Source organism: Chenopodium album, chromosome 11 (genome assembly GCF_948465745.1).
Source record: "Chenopodium album chromosome 11, dcCheAlbu1.1, whole genome shotgun sequence".
NCBI classification, from domain to species: Eukaryota; Viridiplantae; Streptophyta; class Magnoliopsida; order Caryophyllales; family Amaranthaceae; genus Chenopodium; species Chenopodium album.
Genome location: NC_137844.1, coordinates 38,279,659 through 38,298,728, shown reverse-complemented (window position 1 = coordinate 38,298,728; position 19,070 = coordinate 38,279,659). Strand labels below are relative to the sequence as shown.

General features: G+C 34.8%; 1 protein-coding gene across 3 annotated transcripts; it reads right to left on the bottom strand.

Moving 5' to 3' along the window:
- Positions 1-10,589: 10,589 nt before the first annotated feature.
- On the bottom strand, positions 10,590-18,212 carry LOC145568857 (plant cysteine oxidase 1-like). Of its 3 annotated transcripts, none has more exons than XR_014095985.1 (6): positions 17,635-18,212; positions 14,520-14,641; positions 12,740-12,896; positions 12,449-12,649; positions 12,023-12,099; positions 10,590-10,920 (listed from the first exon to the last, which is right to left on the bottom strand). XR_014095985.1 is itself a non-coding variant. In XM_081628247.1 (5 exons), exons 1-5 carry the CDS (start codon positions 17,870-17,872, stop codon positions 10,802-10,804), a joined length of 837 nt encoding a protein of 278 aa, XP_081484373.1. In that variant the 5' UTR covers positions 17,873-18,210; the 3' UTR covers positions 10,590-10,801. The 3 variants fall into 3 exon arrangements, 1 of the variants encoding a protein (XP_081484373.1); XR_014095986.1 differs by having other exon boundaries at positions 10,829-10,920; positions 12,011-12,099; XM_081628247.1 differs by lacking the exon at positions 12,023-12,099 and having other exon boundaries at positions 17,635-18,210.
- Positions 18,213-19,070: the final 858 nt, after the last annotated feature.

The window sequence follows — 19,070 nt, the reverse complement described above, 5'->3', positions numbered from 1 at the left end:
TTAGTAGGGGGAACGCGGTAAGATTGTTTGGGATGAAGGTGGAGTGTGATAACTAGTTCCTATGCTTAGCATATTTATGTTTCAATCAACCTTAGGTATCTTTTAACGTGCATACCATAATTCACTTTAGAAAGGGTGTTATTCATTTGTACTATAGTCTCTTTGTAAAGTCCGTTTCGTAAAGATTTTGTTTCCTTTTCCCTCTTTCTGCTTTTTTTCCTTGGTTTGCCTCTTGGGGGTTTGGTGGAGAGTTATGGGTAAACTCTTAGGAAACCCTTACGAGAGCATCACTCGTCCTCTTGAGCGATCTAGGGGTTCAAAATGGCTTGTTGTAGCTAAAAACAACCGTGATTCCTACGAAAGTGAGTCCTAGTGTAAATTCTTACCCCTCTTTTTCTTTTTATTTGTCCCTTCTTATTCCTTCTTGGCCTTTGTTTTGCTCGGGACGAGCAAAAGTCTAGCTTGGGGGAATTTGATGAGTGTCATTTATGGCACTCATAGGGTAGTCTTTTAGGTTATTTCTTTCCCTTTTTGTTGCTTTCTTCTCTTAGTTTTGGTCCTTTTTCCTTTAGTTTCTCCTTTTTCCTCTTTTCTTTATGTTTCTCGTGTTTTTATCGTGTTTTCCTTTATTTTGCTCTTTTTCCCTTTTATTTCCTTCCTTTGTTTACTTGTGTAGGTATTGCGAGATTCACCTTGGCAAAGGATACAATTCGGGACCTCAATGATCAAGCAAGGAAGAAGCATTGGGCTAGAGAGGGCTTAGAGAGACCTTGGAGAGGCCTCGGAGAGGTCTCCAAGGCATTCCTCCAGGCCGCGGGCGCGGGTCATCAAGCCGCGGGCGCGGGCCTATGATGCTCAAAACTGCCAAAAGTTGGCAGGAACTCCCCGCGGTTGCCCCGAGGGCTTCCCGCGGGCGCGGGCAAATTGGAGAGGTTTCTCCACTCAGAGAGACCGCGGCCCCCTGATCAGCCTTTGGGAGCAGGGGATCTTGCCGCGGGCGCGGGTCATCTCCTCGCGGGCGCGGGCCCCTGAAGCCGCGGGCGCGGGTGCTGCCCAGACAGCCCGCGGAGGGTTCCGTACCCATTTTTCCGCGGGCGCGGGTCTATCGGGAGAGACCGCGGGAGCTGCCGTTTTCTTCTTAGCTTATAAATAGAATTGTTTTTCCTTTTTGAATCCAATTTTTTTGATAATTTTCATTAGCTTAGTTTTAGAGAGAGAAGTTAGAGAGAAGATAGAGAGAAATTATTGGCTTTGGATTTGTAACTCAACATTTGATCAATCAAGTTTGGATTTCTTCATCAATTTTAGTGAGATTTTCTTCTTTCGTTCATCTTTACTTACTTGTTATTTGATCCTTTTGCTTGATGTTTGTTTTTCTTGGAATTGAGTTTTGATAATATTGAATACTTTGATTTCTATTAGATTTTGATATAGAATGATGATCAATGCAATTTCTAGTTATTTGTTCTTGAATTTCATCATGATTAGTGAGTAGATTAGTTGCTAGGGAAAGGGGGAAGCATGTTTGATTAATGGAAATGCTAGTTGATGCTCTTGATTGGTTGATTTGTTGCAATTAATTTGGTTGACATAGTTTTGCATGAGATTGATTAGATTAGGATTGATCACCCTATAAGATTAATCTAGATTGCATTGCAACTCTTAATGACATGACCAATTGATTTAAAAGTTGCTCTAATTGATTGAGTTTGTTTATGATTCTTCTTGGTTTGCCTTTCATAGTGACCACTAGATTGGCCTATAGGAGATAGTATTTGAACTCTCTTGATTGCTACTATTGTTTGTCCATTGCAATACTTGAACTAATTGATTGAGTTTTAATCTAGCATTATCATTGGTTTTGCATGTGGAACCCATATCCCTAGTGTTTAGACCTTTGATTTAGTTCATTTAGTACCAACCGATATCTCATTTTCGACTCCGAGGTAGCTTGACTTAGACTTTAGTTTTCATCATTGCATTCCCTTAGGATCGACCCTTAACTTACCCTATATTCATATAAGGTTGGTTAGGTGTTTACAAATTTAGTTTGGCTAGGGGAAAGGGTAGGAAACGACATGCATTTTCCCTTTGTCAGGGGGGGGAAGGGGGAGAGGTGGGTTTAGCCCATACCATCCCTCTAGTCCTTCTAGGTATCAAAATAAAAAGCAGGGTGATGAAGAGGGATGAAAAAGTTGAAAACGTAAGAGATTTGCTTGACATTTTTTTTTCCATCCCTCTTCATCCCCTGCTTTTTATTTGAAAAAAAAAAGTAAGAAATTACGCAAATCTCTACTCATAATCTCTTACATTTTTAACTTTTTCTTACATTCATCTATTACTCCGTATTTATAAGAAAAATATAATAACTATTAAATCATAACTTACATGATCTTTTTATAATCCTTAATAGAAAAAAAAAATGTAAAATTGAATTTTAATTGCGAAAGTGAAAATCATTTTAATAAAAACAATTGTGCTTAGTAAAATAAGTTTAAGTAAACAATGCCCAATTTGACTTTTTTTTTCATTATAGTTTTTAATGTGCACATTTTCATATTATTTATAATACATTTTCTTTTTTAAAGGAATTCATTATACATTTTTACAAATAAAATTATTTTTAAATTAAAAATAGAGAGAAATCGGCATGTTCTTTAGAGCTACTCTGCTCTGCAGTGCTTTGCTAAAATCTGCTCTGCTCTACAGTGTGTGAAAGCATAGCCCTGCTCTACTCTGCTCTGCACTGCTATGTTCTACTCTGCTGAAATCTGCTCTGCTCTGCTTTGTCTTGCTTCGCTCTGCCTAGAAACTCAAAAGAACTAGGCCTAACCAGATACCACATAAATACACTTTTCATATATATTAGGAAAATTTGCCAATTGCAGCCATTTAAAATTTGTTTTTTCGCAAATTGCAACCATTTTTAAAAAAATTGCAAATTGGAGCCCAAAAGTACTAAAAAAATTGTAAACTGTAACCCAATTCAGTTTTTTCATAGATTTGCGTGCCAAAAAAATATTCCGTTAAGGTTTTTGGGGACGTTTTAGTTCTTAAGGGACCGCAGTGAGCTCGGAATCGGAAAAAATAACATAAGTGCCTCATTTTGCGTATAAAAAAATGCATCAATTTGTGTGCCACTAGTTTTTGCTGTGAAATCGAGGCACTTACGTTAATTTTTTGTTAATTCCAAGCTCAATTTGGTTCCTTAAGCCCTAAAATGGCCCCTAAAACCTTAACGAAATATTTTTTGACACGCAAGTTGATGAAAATTTTGAATTAGGCTACAATTTACATTTTATTAGTACTTTTGGGCTGCAATTTGCAATTTTTTTTAAAAATAGCTGCAATTTGCAAAGTAAAACCTTAAATGGCTGCAATTCGCAAATTTTCCTATATATTAATAAACAAACATGATATGAAGAAGCACATTTGAAAGAATTTACGAAACATTTGTACTTCATGCATCATAATCAGAAAGCTTAAAATAACCATTGCCTCAAGGCAATTTCAATTATATGCCCGGGTTCATACATGGTAAGGGTAGTGTTCATGACTGGCTAACCAGAGTTTTGGGTACTCGAAAGTCCAGGTACCCGCTTTGTCGGATAGTTGAAACACTAGCCCATGACCTGACCCGGTTTTCAAGTACCCGAGTTTAGCGGGTCGGGTCGTAAAATACCTGGATCTTTTAGCATTTTTTTTAACCATTATATTTTTTTTAATGAATTCAATAGGGTACCAAAACACATGCCCGTTAGTTGTACTACAGAGTATACAAAATCATTGACAACCAGATCCAACTACATTTAGGGCTTACTTGGTTGATGTAGGAACTACAAATTCCTTGGAAATTTGATTATCCATGAAATTGAAACTTCTTATGAAATTCTAAAAAGTGTTTGGTTAATAAAGAAAAGTGGAAATTCCCATGGGAAATTCTACTTACCTAGGTCCCCCTATGTAATTTGGTTCCTCCATCGTGTGGGAAGTGCTTCCCATGAATTTGTCAACCAAACACCATGACAGCCTATTTAGTAACTAGTTGGCCCAATTATGTTGTTTGTATGTGCTTATAATTGGGAATTGTAATTTGCCCAAATCCAAGATTATTAAAACATGAGTATACTTTGATTTATTGAAATTCCAATCCTAAAACTTTCATTTCAAATTCTAATATTCGTTAAAAAAAAAAAAAAAAAAAAAAAAAAAAAAGCACAACTCTCTTTCCCTCTCTCCTATGCCGTACACAAGTTTTACCTCTTCCCCAATTTTTTCTCACTCCTAAGGTTCTTCACCATTGAAGCTTACACAAGTTCTCTCGCCCCTCCTCCATTGAAACAAGCTTTGAATTTCTTGCTCGACCATTACAGTGTAATCACATTATTCCTCTCAGTCCACCATTGAAGTGTATGCTCATTCCACTTGCTCACCATTAAAGTGAAACTCGATTCTCCATTGAAGCGGTGAATTGGTGTAATTTATGGTGTTGTTTGTGGGTGAATCAGGCACTGCAGGGCTGCAGCTGGGGTGCTGCGATGATAGACTGCTGTTTGGAAATGGATAAGATACGAGTAGCAAGTCTGTGGGTTTGTGATTAGGGTTGTGCATCGGTCCAAAACCGAACCAGTACCGGAATGGACCGAAACCCGGAATCACCATTTTTTAAGGATCGGGACTGGACCCAGTCCGGGTTTCGGTCTAAACCTGTTTATTCCGATCCGGTATTGGATCGGAATGGACCAGTTATACACTTTTTTTTCACATTTTAATATTTTTATATATACATCATTTGTTAACGTCTTATTTTTGTTTACGTGCTTTCCTATTTTGCACCTATAATTTAAAAATTACAAGTTTTATACCTTATTTATTTAGAAATTTAAATATAAAATATAAAAATTTCACCTAAATAATAAGAAAATACACTTTTCGGTCCATTCCGGTTTTTACCCAGACCGGACCGGAAACCCGGAATCAACAAAATGTGAGGACCGAAGACTTACCCGGAATCCAACGGTCCGGTCCGGTCTGGTCCCGATCCAGTTTCCAGTCTCGATCCTTTTTTGCACACCCCTGTTTGTGATGATATTGCAGGAGTTGTGGCTGGTGTTGTTGCGGGAGAAGTGGTGTGGCTGGTTGTTGTTACGGGAGTTGATGTTGTTGCAGGTTAGCGTTGCGCCGTTTGGCAGGGAGAAGGTGCGCGAGATGGTGATGTAGTGCAGCTCGGTGGTTATTGTGCTAGGTGGCTGGTGGGGTGGAGTTCCTAAATTCGGAGGAATTTGTATTTGACGAAGAGTATTTTTGGGAATAATTTGGGGTATTTTTGAACTTCTTTGGTAATACTTTACTGAATAATCAGAGAAATTTGGGTTTAATTTTAGGGGTTTATTGAAGAAAAAAATTGATAATCTGAGCAAGAGGAAGAGATGAAATTTGGGAATTTAAGATTGCGAGGAGAGAGAAAGAAAAATTATGTGATTTAAAAGTGTAGTTTCATTTAATTAATTCAAAATTTCACTCATCTCCAAACAAAACTAGAATTTAAAATTCTGATATTTCCAAATATCCAGTATTGAAATTGATAATTGAATATCAAGATTTCAACTTCTGAATTTCAATACCAACATTTGAAATGAATATCATATTTCCAAACACAACCTGAAAGAATTTCAAATCATAGGAATTCTAACTTCCCATGTTTTATTTTGTCAACCAAACAACACCTTAGTTGATAAAAATTGACGGTGAACGAGGAAAGAGAAAGTCTCTTACACCAACTTCCAACCCAAATTCCAAATTTTCAAATGAAAGTGAAGCTTCTCCTCATTTTGTTTGGATTATGAGCCTCAAATTCACAACCCTTTTAGAAAATCTTCAAAATTCCATTAATCTACTTGAAATTGTGTAGACAAAGTAGAGGTATTTGGGAATTAAGTTTCAATTTCACACTATGAAATTATGTAAAACAATGTACTCTTTCAATTAAATAGAGAAACAATGAAAAACAGGAAGAACTTATCAGCTTTGATAAGTATATTGGGTTGTGAGAAGGAAAGAAGGGATTATAGAAGAGAGAGATGTAGGAAGGAGAGGGAGTCAAAGAGGAAATGGGGCTTACGACTAGGGCTGGCAAAAACTGACCCGACCCGAAAACCCGACCCGAACCCGACCCGAAAAAAGCGGGTTAGGGTTGAGATTTTCGACCCGAAAACTTAAATGGGTTGACACGAACCCGAACCCGAAATTAAATGGGTTAGGTTAAGGTTGAAAATCTCAACCCGAAAACGACCCACTTAACCCGAAATAAATTTCAGGTCAAAATCAGGTCGGGTCAACCCGAACCCGACCTGAGAACCCGAACAATTTTAAGTAAAAAAAAAAAAAAAATCGTAAACATTGTAAATTAGGCAGCCCAGCCCAATTTCTTAAGAGGGTTCTACTTCTACATATAAAATGAAAACCCTAATTTTTCATTTTCTACCACATTTTAGATCAGCCGTCCTTACTCCTTACCCACTTCTCTGTTCTCTCTCTTTAATTTTCTCTCTCCTCAAAAACGGCACACTCAAAATTTCAAAAACCCTAAAATCACTTCACCATTGTTGAATTCGACTACAATTCTTATCTTCTCACTCTTATAAGGTACGTTTCTTGCTTATTGTTCTTAATTTGTGAGTTTATACGAATCGATTTTGTTATTTTACAAGTATATACAAATTAATTTATGCGAATTTATGCTGGGTTATGTAATTAAACGAATTAATTTACGGATTTATGCGAATTCATGCTAGTTTATGTAACTATATGAATTGATTTATGCGAATTTATGCTAGATTATGTAATTACACATTTACACGACTGATTTATACGAATTTATGCAAATTTATGCTTGTTTATGTAATTATATGAATTAATTTATGGATTTATGCGAATGCATGCGAGTTTATATAATTACACGAACTGATTTATGCAAATTTATGCGAATTTATGCTTGTTTATGTACTTATATGAATTGATTTCTGGATTTATGCGTATTTATTCTAGTTTATGTAATTATACGAAGTTATTTATTGATTATTCGAATTAACTTTGTTATTTTCATGCTATCTATTGATTTTATGTAATTATACAAAATGATATAAGCATTATGCTAATTATACAAATTGATTTATTGATTTTGTTATGGATTATATGAATTTTTTGGACGATAAAGGAAGTAATTCTAGTTAATGTAATTTGGCAGGAAGTAATTATGTCCAACAATGTTCAAGAACTTTCTTCCGGAGAGGAGGAAGAAATTAATTCAACAATGGATGTTAAGAGGAAGAGCAAAAGCCAGAAAGCTTCCCCTGGTAAACCTCGTGTGCTTGTTACTGGTAAGAAACGCCAACGTTGCCTTACTTCTGATGTTTGGGTGCACTTTGAGTTTCTGGATGAGCCTGATGCAAATGGTAATTTGATTTGCAAATGTAAAAAGTGTGGTGTAAGTTTTAATGGTAATAGTACGAATGGAACAGGAAATCTTCATCGTCATCTTAAAAATTGTAAACAAAGGTCATTTAGGGATGTTCGTCAAATGATTTTAGAGAAAACATCTTCTGGTTTAGGGAATAGATTGCCTGAATTTGATGCTTCCTATTTTCGTGAATTGTTGTGTCTTGCTATTGTTGAGCATGATCTGCCTTTTCAATTTGTGGAATATAAGGGTGTTAGGAGGTTATTTTCTTATCTGAATCCTAGTTTCAAACCTGTCACAAGAAACACCATAAAATCTGATGTGCTTAAGATGCAAAAAAAAGAAAAGGAGCAATTGAAAAATGTGTTGGCCTCTTCTTCTAGTAGAATTTCATTGACCACTGATTGTTGGACTTCCATAACCACTGATGGATACATTTCATTAACTGCTCATTATGTTGATAAATATTGGTGTTTGCAAAAAAAGATTCTGAACTTCTCTTACATTGCTCCCCCTCATACCGGTATTCATTTATGTGATCATGTGTATGGGTTGTTAAAGGAATGGGGTATTCAAAAAAACATTTTTTCAATTACATTAGATAATGCTTCTTCAAATGATGTTTTTGCTGAAAATCTTAAAGGGGAACTTGATTTGATTTGTGGTGGGGAATTTTTTCATGTAAGGTGTTGTGCTCACATTCTTAATCTAGTTGTTCAAGATGGTTTAAAAGAGATTGATGGGGCTGTGTGTAAGATTAGGGAGAGTGTTAAATATTGTAAGAGTTCTCAATCTAGAAAACAAAGATTTATAAGTTGTGTAGCACATGTTGAACTTCAATCAACTCGATCTTTACAACAAGATGTTCCCACTAGATGGAACTCTACTTACATGATGCTTGATAGTGCTTTGTATTTCAAAAAAGCGTTAATTAACTTTCAAAAAGTTGATGCCAACTATGCTCATTGTCCTTCCACGGAAGAATGGGGTAGAGTAGAGAAAATATGCAAGTTTTTGAAAGTGTTTCATGATGTCACACTAGCCTTTTCCGGAACCAAATATCCTACTTCCAATCTTTACTTTTCTAATGTTTTAAAGGTTAGATTGTTATTAAAAAATGAAAAGATAAGTTCGGATCTTTTTATGCAAAAAATGGCTAACAAGATGCTTGACAAATTTGGAAAGTATTGGGCTGATTTTAGTACATTTATGGTTGTTGCTGTGGTGTTGGATCCACGATATAAGATTCAATGTGTCCAATGGGGTTACAAGAGGATCTATGGGGATGGTGTTGAATATGAGCTTGAGTTCTCTAAAGTTAGCAATTCTATAAAGGAACTATACAATTCGTATGCCGCATCTCATTCTTCATCAAGCAATGTAAATGTCAAATCTACTGATTCTGAGGTTTTGAAGGAACCTTGTGATGATTTTATGAAGGTAAACACTTCTTCCCTTATCTGTTTTGTTGTATTATCATATTATGAAATCTGATTTTATGTTTTGTTGTATTATGAAATATGATTCAATGTTTTGTTGCATTATGAAATCTGATTTATATAATCTAATTTATATAATCTTATTATAAGTTTATAACCTGATTTCAGATTTGTATAATCTGATTATAACCTGATTTTATATATTCAGAATATAATCTGATTATTATCTGATTTATATAATCAGATTATAATCTGATTTTAAATAATCTAATTATAATCTGATTATATAATCTGATTATAATCTGATTATAATCTGATTATATAATCTGATATTAATCTGATTATATAATAATATAATCTGATATTTATGATTTGGTTTTTATAGGATTTTGATGATTTTTCTGTTGAGCAAACATCTGTGGCTATGAAATCAGAGATGGAAATGTATTATGAAGAGCCACTTATGCCTCGATCCAGCAACATTGATATTTTAGCTTATTGGAGAACTTGTTCAGTTCGTTACCCTGTTTTATCTCAATTGGCTAAAGATGTTCTTGTTGTCCCCGTATCAACTGTGGCTTCTGAATCAGCCTTTAGTACCGGGAGTCGGGTACTTGATTGTTATAGAAGTTCATTGAAGCCAGATACAGTGGATGCTATAATTTGCTTAAGGGATTGGGCCTTTGGGCAAGGTAACTTATATATAATGTAATCTGATTTTATTTCTTATGTTGGCATGTATTATTGATGGTAACTTACTTGTTTTGTTTTTTTTTTTTTTTTGTGTGTTTTGTAGACTCTATGGATCCTCAATTGGAAATGCTTTGTGGATCAATTATGAAGCTTGACATAGAGAACAAGAATGATACACAACCTACATCACCCGACTTTGAAAAACTTGAAAGCCCTTTTGAATCCTCTAATGTTATTTGAGAACTTAGATATTTGAACTTGTTTGGATTGTAATTTCTGGTTTGTAATTGATAATTAGGTGCCTTACTTAGACTACTTTTGGTTTTATTTGGACTTTTTGTTAGATTTGATTGTTTGAAGCATTGAATGTTTGTGCCTTTGTGGTTTGAAACTTAGTTGTTTAGGTCAGTTTCAGGTTAATTTCAGGTCATATTCAGGTTAATTTTAGGTTAAAATAACCTTACTTAAATCTTAACAAAAAATCAGGTCAAATAAGGTCATTTTCAGGTTGACCCGAACCCGAAAAAATCAGGTTCAGGTTGAGGTTTTCAACCCGAAATGTTAAATGGATCAGGTTCAGGTCAGGGGGTATCTGACCCGAAATTACCTGACCCGAACACGAACCCGACCCGACCTGATCCGATTGCCAGCCCTACTTACGACTGCCACTCAAACAAATTAAAACCCTAAACTTTTTACCTCCTTTAACCTAACATAAAATTTAAAAAAACAAAAAACACCATGTCAACAGGTACCCAACCAGAATAAGGGATGGCCCATGACCCGGCCCATTACCTGAGGATTTTAGCAGGCCGGGTACCAACCCGAAAAAATTGAAATTTTTTTTTCCAATTACCTGTAGGTATTTTGCAGGTCGTCAGGTCGGGTCAAGTGCGTCAGTGTTTTTTGAACACCCCTAATACATGCCTACATGTTTCAATAATGCTGATCCTGCTGCTAAGCTACCTATGAAAACAATTAGTCATAAAAGGTAAAGATATACTAAAAAGCAGCACTAGTTCTTTTGATAAAGTATGTACAATGCAAAGTTACCAAATTATAACCTGTGGTTCAAATGATAACCAGATCCAATTTCCCCAAAAGCGAAGAAAAGAACAGACAAGAAGGTGGGGGAGAAAGGATCCATAAGCTAAGAAAAGAAAGCAACTACAGAAACATGGGTGTATAAGACACCCAGTTAGCTGGCAATCTAAATGATCTTTGGACCTAAATACTCTATTCCGTCCATCTCTGAGTTTTCTGGCATCTCAATCTCTTCCAACCATCTGAACGACTGCTCACCTTCTTTCACCTCAGCTAAAGTTTCATCTGCATTTTATAAAATTTCATCATTAGCAAAAGTGTACACATATATTCATTACATTGTAAAAATTAACAGCAGCTCCGTATTAATCATATATGGCTTGGCATCCGTCTTTCTGATGTCTGCATTTCGCATTTGATAAATTTGCATAATAATACAAGTTATTGTGTCAACAGCAGCACTTGGTGCAAATTAACTACTGGTTCATAAAAGGCAATAGGCAAGTCATCCCTGTCCTTCAAGTCCGGTGCACTTGTAACACACCTCACACACACTAGTCACATTTGAATATTTGACAATTGGTAACATACTCCTTATGCCATAACATTCTTCTGAATTCCAGAGTTGATAAAAAGTAAATAGAAATTTTAAGGACAATGTCATTACTTTTTAACATGAGTATTATTTCCTCTTTTTATGGTAATATCAGAATGATACTCTCCCTCAGAAATAATTGTGAACTTGTGTCACTGTTTTAGGATGTACAGAAATATTTGTCAACATATAGCAATAAATTATAAGAGAAATTATAGGTAGTCCTACTTGTCACTTTAGGCTTTTACCTATGTCCCTTAATTCAATTATGCCCCTAATTTAAAGAAGATGAACAAGCGATGATTGCTGAACTTTTAGGGGTGGCTAAACTAGAAACATTGTAGAGAAAGATAAATTGAAGATGGAGCTTCACTATGTTACTTGGACTCTTCTTAAGTACATAGTCCACCTTTATCTATTTATTTTTCTTTTTTTTTTTAATAAATAAATGTTCAACCTTTTCTAAGTTTCTTATTACTCCATCCATCCCAATTTACTTGTCTCGTTTTCCTATTTGGGGAGTCCAAATATACTTGCCTCATTTCTCTTTTAATTTTTTTTCCCTCTCATACTTTGATTTCTTTTTAACTGGGTCTCACATTCACCCAACCATTTTTTCTTGTCCACGGGGTAGATAAATTGGGACAAAGGAAGTATTATTTTTCATGATTATACCAGGGAATCCATAAATGTCTAGCATAAGTCATATATATAAAATAAAAAAATAAAAAAATAAAAAAATAAAAAAATAAAAAAAAAACTGGGAAGTTGGAGAAAAACAGGATCATTAACATGATGATGTCGCTTTTCATGTTGATTTTGTAGATGATAGACCCTTTCCACAGCTCCACTCTTTTATACAGCTTAACCTGAATATATTAGGAATTTAGGAGATATTCCAATAGATTAGAGCCTAGGAGAATTATTAGGCTTGTGTAAAATTATTTATTTTTAGCAATTATCACTAAGGGTCACACAAATGATAATGAGAAAAAGAACCGAGAGGGAGAGGAAAATTTATTCAACAGGATGGTAAATGAAGAGTTGGTCAAAAGTAATTCGATTCCTAAATTTTGAGGTGTTAAAACAACCTTAATAATTCTGGACTCAGGGATTCACAATATTAATATTCAATTGTATTCAACATTACTTGTAAGTTGTAGCTAGTAAAGGCTGACTAGATTCAGCAAAAATCAGAATATATGAGGTGAAACTTGCCTGAAGATGCTGACATAACTTCTTTGTAATATGTACAGTCGCGGCCATCTTCTTTTGAGTAAGGCGGTCCAAGGACATCAAGAACAGCACATGGTGTTAGGGCAGTGAACTCATGGATATTGCCCCCTGTGGTAGGATAGAGGACTGATGTGCTACATGGAGATGTAAAGACACTGTCAGCTTTTAATTTTGCCAACCTCCCTGCAAAAAACATTCAAGTTCAATTGGAAAATCTGTAAAAAAATACTACGTATTCAAAATTAAAGAGAACTGAAAAAACAGATGACTTACTTGATGAAGATTTTTTGCTACAATCCACGTCTACTGAATCATCCCAGTCATATGCTTTGATGTGCATTTTACCTAACAGTAGTTTGTTGAAAACTGTCATTTCTGGATGATTGTGAAGAGGGATGACAGCTGATGCTGGTAGAAAGAAAAGCACCAACTGCAGTTTGAGAAAATCAGACAATCAGAAGAAGCCATTGTAACTTGAATGTTGAATTCTGGCAGGCAACATTATACTCCCCCCGTTTTTAAAAACTTGCTTCATTTCTACTTTTTGCACTAATCATCTGTCTTACTTTGATTAATATTATACATAAGAAAAAATATAGTCTTGTGGGTACTTGTTGGAATCGTCTCAATAAATAGATTAATAATTTTCAATTGTTAGAATTTATTCTTATTGAAAATTAAAGAAATTATTGATCAAAGATTACCATCGGCATACGTGCCCAAGAGAAATGGAGCAAGTATTTAAAAACGGAGGGAGTATGAGCTAAGATTAGATGTTAATTGAATATGTATAGCACATCAAGTGGATTTAATGCATTAATCCGGAATATGAAGGCCTTGGTCCCTTCAACTTAATAAAAACAATGTTCAGTAAAATTTAGGTGCAGTATAAATTAGTTTTGATTGGGAAAAAACAATTAAATCACTAAAATCCAAAATACTGCATGTGAAAATAAAGGGAACCACATTTTGATAACACCCTAATAAAACAACCTTTGCACATGATCTTCCATAAATGGGGAAAACCGATTGGTAACAGGTATAATGGGTTAGTATGACACACTTGTCCCTTTGTAATTGGTTAGTTTTTTTTTTAAAAAAAAAAAAATTATTATAATTTTCTTATTTTTTTAAAAGGATTTTAATAAATAAATTGATTTTAATTTTTTTTTTTTTTTAAAATTCCCCCCATAGCCCCCACCCCGTGAACCCTCCACCTATCCCTACGAACCACCGACACTAACCACCGCCAATGGGAAATCCCAAATCCTGCACCGTCGCTGCCATATTCTCTCTCCGCCCTCCGCCACACTCTCCGCTCACCCCCACCACCTTCCGCGCGATCTCACGTTCTCTCTCCTCACCAACACCACCACCACCTTCGGCTTCACCATCTCCCGCAAATACACGCGTCAAATTTTGGAGGGGAAGGGGTGGGGTGGTAGAATTTGAGAGGAGAAGGGGGTGTTGTGGTTGGAAATTTGATGGGAAGGGGATGTGGTGGTCGGACTTTGGAGGGGAATGTGGGGCCGTTGGATTTGGGAGGGGAAGCGGTGTAGTGGTTGAAATTTGGAGGGGAAAAGAGTAAGCTGCCGGAATTAGGGGGTGGGAGGGGAAGAGGTGGCTAGAAGGAGGGGGATGGTGGTGGTAGGCTGTATAGGGAAGGTGGTTGGAGGGAAAGGATTTTTATTTTTAATAATTTTTTTTATAAATTAATTATTTTTTTGAAAGAAATGTGTTCAAATTGAAATAAAAAAATCTAACCAATCATAATGTGACACGTGTCTTTCCTTAACCTATTAAACAAGTTATTGGTTTTTTATCCTATTTTTGGAAGATCGTGCGCAAAGGTCATTTTATTAGGGGATTATCAAAAGGTGGTTTTATTTATGGCAAATCGGGCAAAGGCCATAATATTCTTGTCAATTTTTCCTAAAAATAATTTCAATTCGATAGAAAACACCCCAAATCATTTTGGGACTAAAGCTTTGTTTTTGGTAGAAAACATGTGAAGAGAAAGGAAAAACCATATAATTGAGTTTACTTCACTTACTGAAAAATCCTGACACTTGTAGACTGTGGTGTATGTGACTCTTGGGTTTCCTTTGACACAACTTTCGGTCTTGAAAAATGGGAGATCTCTACTCAGTCCAAAATCTTCAGGTACCAGGCAATCTGAAAACATACAGCAATAATACCAGGATCAAATCTAAGTTAATTTAATGTCCTTGAACCATGTGTCAACTCTATACACGTACAAGTAAAAAGTAATGAGGCAACAATGCATATAGTCTATGAAACTCTACAAAACCAAATTCATGATGAAAACAAGATTGAGAAAGAAGTCATAATAAAGACTCCTAATGGATCATCGGAGCTAGAAAATTGCTAGGGTGTTACTATGGCAAGTCATGTTACTATAAAGCACCTGTTATCTATATGAAAATTGATGATTAGAGAAGTAAAATTCTAGTAAGTACGCTAATTGGCCTAGCTAATTGGTATTAACTTCCTGGAGCAGAAACAGTAACTTTAGCATAATAAGCTGTCAAACACTCAAACCCATACTTTTTCCCATCTTCTTTTAAATAATGTAATAAGGTACAATAGAGTAGTCAACTGACATCCAACACCAAGAAAAGAGAAGGCACTGTACAATTTGAAACAGTAAAAATGTCCAGCATAAAATGAAAAGAACCCATATGTCAGGGTGGATGGTACTAATGTTTATAATTTATTAATGTGTTTGATGACATCAAACCCCCATTGTCTCCCTTATAAAAAGGAAACAGGCAAGGCACGTTACGATTCAACCCTTTTCATTATCATGTTGGGTAAACAAAAATATTAATCAGAAAACAAACAAACTACAAGAATAAGTTGATGTTATCACAAATCACTCATTAATTATAATACGTATTTGAAGCTGCGAAAGTTTATAACTTTTAATGTAAAACTGAGCAGTGATGGGCGATAATGAAAGTGAGTTATCGAGTGGAAGCCAATAACAAAATTCACACTCAAAATTCACGCTTGATTCTACATAAGTGAAAAGTAAGGTATTGAGATGACTAAATTCCATTAATAAAACCATCTCATGACAAATCAAAGCAACAACCATAAACTCCCACAAGTCTAACACCTATAGTGTGGGTATTTGAGGGGAGAAGTTTAAATATACATTAATAAAATCTACCCTATGAAAAATTATTAAACCAGCTCGTAGACAAAGAAAATCGGGCTTTTCCAAAGAATTTAGAAATGAATTCAATATTTCAGATCCTTTATATTAAAAAAAAAAAAAAAAAAAAAAAAAAAATGGATTAACTTTCTTGCCAACTCCTCCAAAAACAAATGAGTACTGTAACAAGGAACACTAAATTTCTATTATTCCAATGACTATCAAGTTTCAAACTTATCAAATGTGTTGTTTGTCAAATAGGGATTTCCCTAAGCTGCATTGCATCAACTTTTAATCAGCCTAATATTCATAGATATACATCCCACAGGAGGACAATATTAAAACCATTTTTCTGATCATTTGGCACCGGTAATTATAAAAAAGAAAAACAAAAATAAATCTTCTCTTTTTTTTTTTGGGAACATTATACTAGGATTGCCTTTCCCAATATAGTTTGCTTCCACGAGGGAAACTAGTAAAAGATAAACATCACGTAAAGGAGACAAAAATATCAATAAGGAAGCAGTTGCAGTAGTGCACTAAACGACACCACAGCCCTGTGATCTTTCACACATGAAATCAATAAGTGCATATCGTAAATGAGCAATTTAATTACACCAATCTAGTTAAATCTATTGCTCTTAACTTCATTCTTTTTTTTTTCCTTTCATTAACTAAAAGCCAAAATTCTGTTTCCATCACAGAAAGTTCATAACGTCATCCGCAAGCACTTAGTGAAAGTAGATTTCTTCAAACCCAAAAACCCTAATAACCTATCAACCTAGCAAACTCTTAATGAAAGTAGCTTATCTCTTGCCTAAATTAACAACCAAAGTTCACCGACAAATGCTACAACAAGCATAAGAACATCTTCAAAATGATTCAAATTGAAATTATTCCACCCACCGAACACCCCCCCTCCCCCACAAAGCCCTAATATCAATATGGCATCATCTTACGCTGTGTGGGACAAAATAGGTAGATTCTTCATCAAGGTGATATCTACACAAACAAATAAATAAGAAACGAAAAAATGTGGATAACTCCAGAGTTGCCAACATTGAAAAAGAAAAATGATGACCGATAACAAGAAGAATTACTGGTCAATGAAACATAATGTGGGATACCATTTACATCAAAAAAAAATTTCCATTTACCCAAAACTGTTATCTTAACTCAAGCCAAACACTTCCACGCATAACTTCTTGTTCTATAACAAGACAAATTACTAGTCCATGAAAGCATAATATATAATATCATTAACATAAAAAAAAATTCCATGTAACCAGAACTGTTAACTAAACATAAGCTAGACACTTGCACGCATAACTTCTTAAAGCTTATACTAGTAAGTAGTAATACCACTACCGCGTAATCCAACCAATTTGCTAACTGTAGTTTTGACAAGTCAATTATGTACCAAAGCACAAGCCATTTACAAACAGTAGTTTTGACATAAATTCAACAATCAAGTTGCTTAAAGACAATGCAGGAGAAGGGCAATCCAATGCAGGAAGCTCTCTAATCGAACTTATGAAGAGTGCTATTATGAATCTAATATAATTTTCATCCTCAACTTTTCACATAACGTCATAACCTATATCATAAAGCTACATTTAGTGGAATTTGACATAATCATAACTAAAACAGATAAAATCAATGGTAACATAGAGTAATACTCTGATATTTAATTTAATCGTATAAAGAGAGACACAAAGGGCAATGACGTGAAATTTTATACGTGATTTGATAACAAACACCCATAGTCTAATTTTATATAAATAATATGCAAAAAACAATCCAAAAAATAAATTACCCCAAAAACATTTTAATTTTGGCACTTATATCATTCCGATAAAATGACAAGCAACAAAATGCAATCACTTTTAGGCAAATTAAAGTAGAATTCAGGGCAAAAACTATAAAGTCCAAATCAAATTTAACACCAAAAATCAAATTCACCAAAATTATTAGGAAAGAGACTCACCCAGTATGTTGCAGAGATTTTGAACATCTTGAGGGGGAGGAACAATCCCAGGACCTTTGAAAACATTCTTGCAATAACTATAAAGTTGTTGCAAAGTGAAAAAAGGCAATTCCTTCTTCATGGTAGTAGTACTTGAAGAAGACGATCTCCTTCTCACTTTTTTCTTCTTAACAACCTTACCATTAACAACCCCATTAATCTCCCTTCTATGTTCAACCAACCAAGCATCCATTTTCATCTGAAGAAGGGTTTTGGAGTTCTTTGAGGAATTTTAACAAACACCTGGTGTGCAGAATTTGCTGTAGGAAGAACACAGGAAAAATACGTATTGAAAACAGTAGATCTGTCAATTCTTTGGGAGTAAATTGAAATGGGAAATTGAGATCAACGTTTTTGAGTTGGATTGAATTGAATGAAAAGTAAAAGAGAAACTGAAGTGATTATATAAACAGAGGGAAGGATATAGAAAACCAGGGGCCATCTTGGGTGGACTCGAAACGGTAGAGAAAACCAGCAAGTATTTTTTGTGGGTTGATTTTTTTATTTTTAGAATTAAAATATTGTGTTTGGATATGGTAATAGACTAAATTAAGATGGAAACATGATATACTGTATGATTTAAATTAATGTAATTTTTTATTGTCTAGACCCCACTAGAATAACATTTGTACAATTGTACTTAGGGGTGTCAATCGGGTTTTGGGTTCAGTTTTGGGTTCGATTTATCGGTTTTCGGTTTGTAATGGGTTGGTTTTTAACGGGTTGGAATTATTAACGGGTCAGTTCGGGTCGGTTTTAAATAATTTTGGGTCGGTTCGGTTTGGTTTATTTTTATTACAATTTCTTTTCCGGACGGATTCTAATCGGATCGGGTTATAATTGGTTTGGGTCATAATCAGTTTGGGTTAAATTCGGTCGATTTAAAAACGGGGTTTGTCAATTTAAAGCGGGTTTTGGGTCAACACATATCGGGCCCTAATCGGGTCGGGTTGTAATCGGTTCGAGTTGAACTTAGTCGGTTTGACAACTACTTTTGCCAGTTTTAAACGGGTTTCGTTAACGTATATCGTCTAGTATATCCTCAATATTCTTTAATTAGTTATTCCAGTAGATCATACGGAGTATTAATTAGTTGTTTAACTTTATGTCCCGTTTTTGTATAATGATTTTAAGGATCAAATAATAATAACAAATCTAGAGTTAGCTTTTGATTTAGATTTTTAATTTTTTTTAATACAATATAGTGTTCCATAAGTCATTACTCATTAGAGGACGATAATATTGTAGCATAAGAGTTTCAATGACATAAAAATTTCAAACCTTTTCAATATAAATACTTTATAATTCAAATTAAACCCTTTTGTTTTACTATTGATAAAATATACCCAAAAAAAAAAGAAAAAAAATTTTACGGTCATAACGGGTTACGGACTTAC

Excerpts from the sequence above, each read along its gene's own strand:
- LOC145568857 (XM_081628247.1), bottom strand. The coding sequence starts at position 17,872 with ATGAAAATGGATGCTTGGTTGGTTGAACATAGAAGGGAGATTAATGGG. Across the intron at positions 12,897-14,519 it reads ACAAGTGTCAGGATTTTTCA|TTGGTGCTTTTCTTTCTACC; the intron begins GTAAGTGAAGTA and ends CTCAAACTGCAG. Across the intron at positions 10,921-12,448 it reads AGTTATGTCAGCATCTTCAG|ATGAAACTTTAGCTGAGGTG; the intron begins GCAAGTTTCACC and ends TATAAAATGCAG.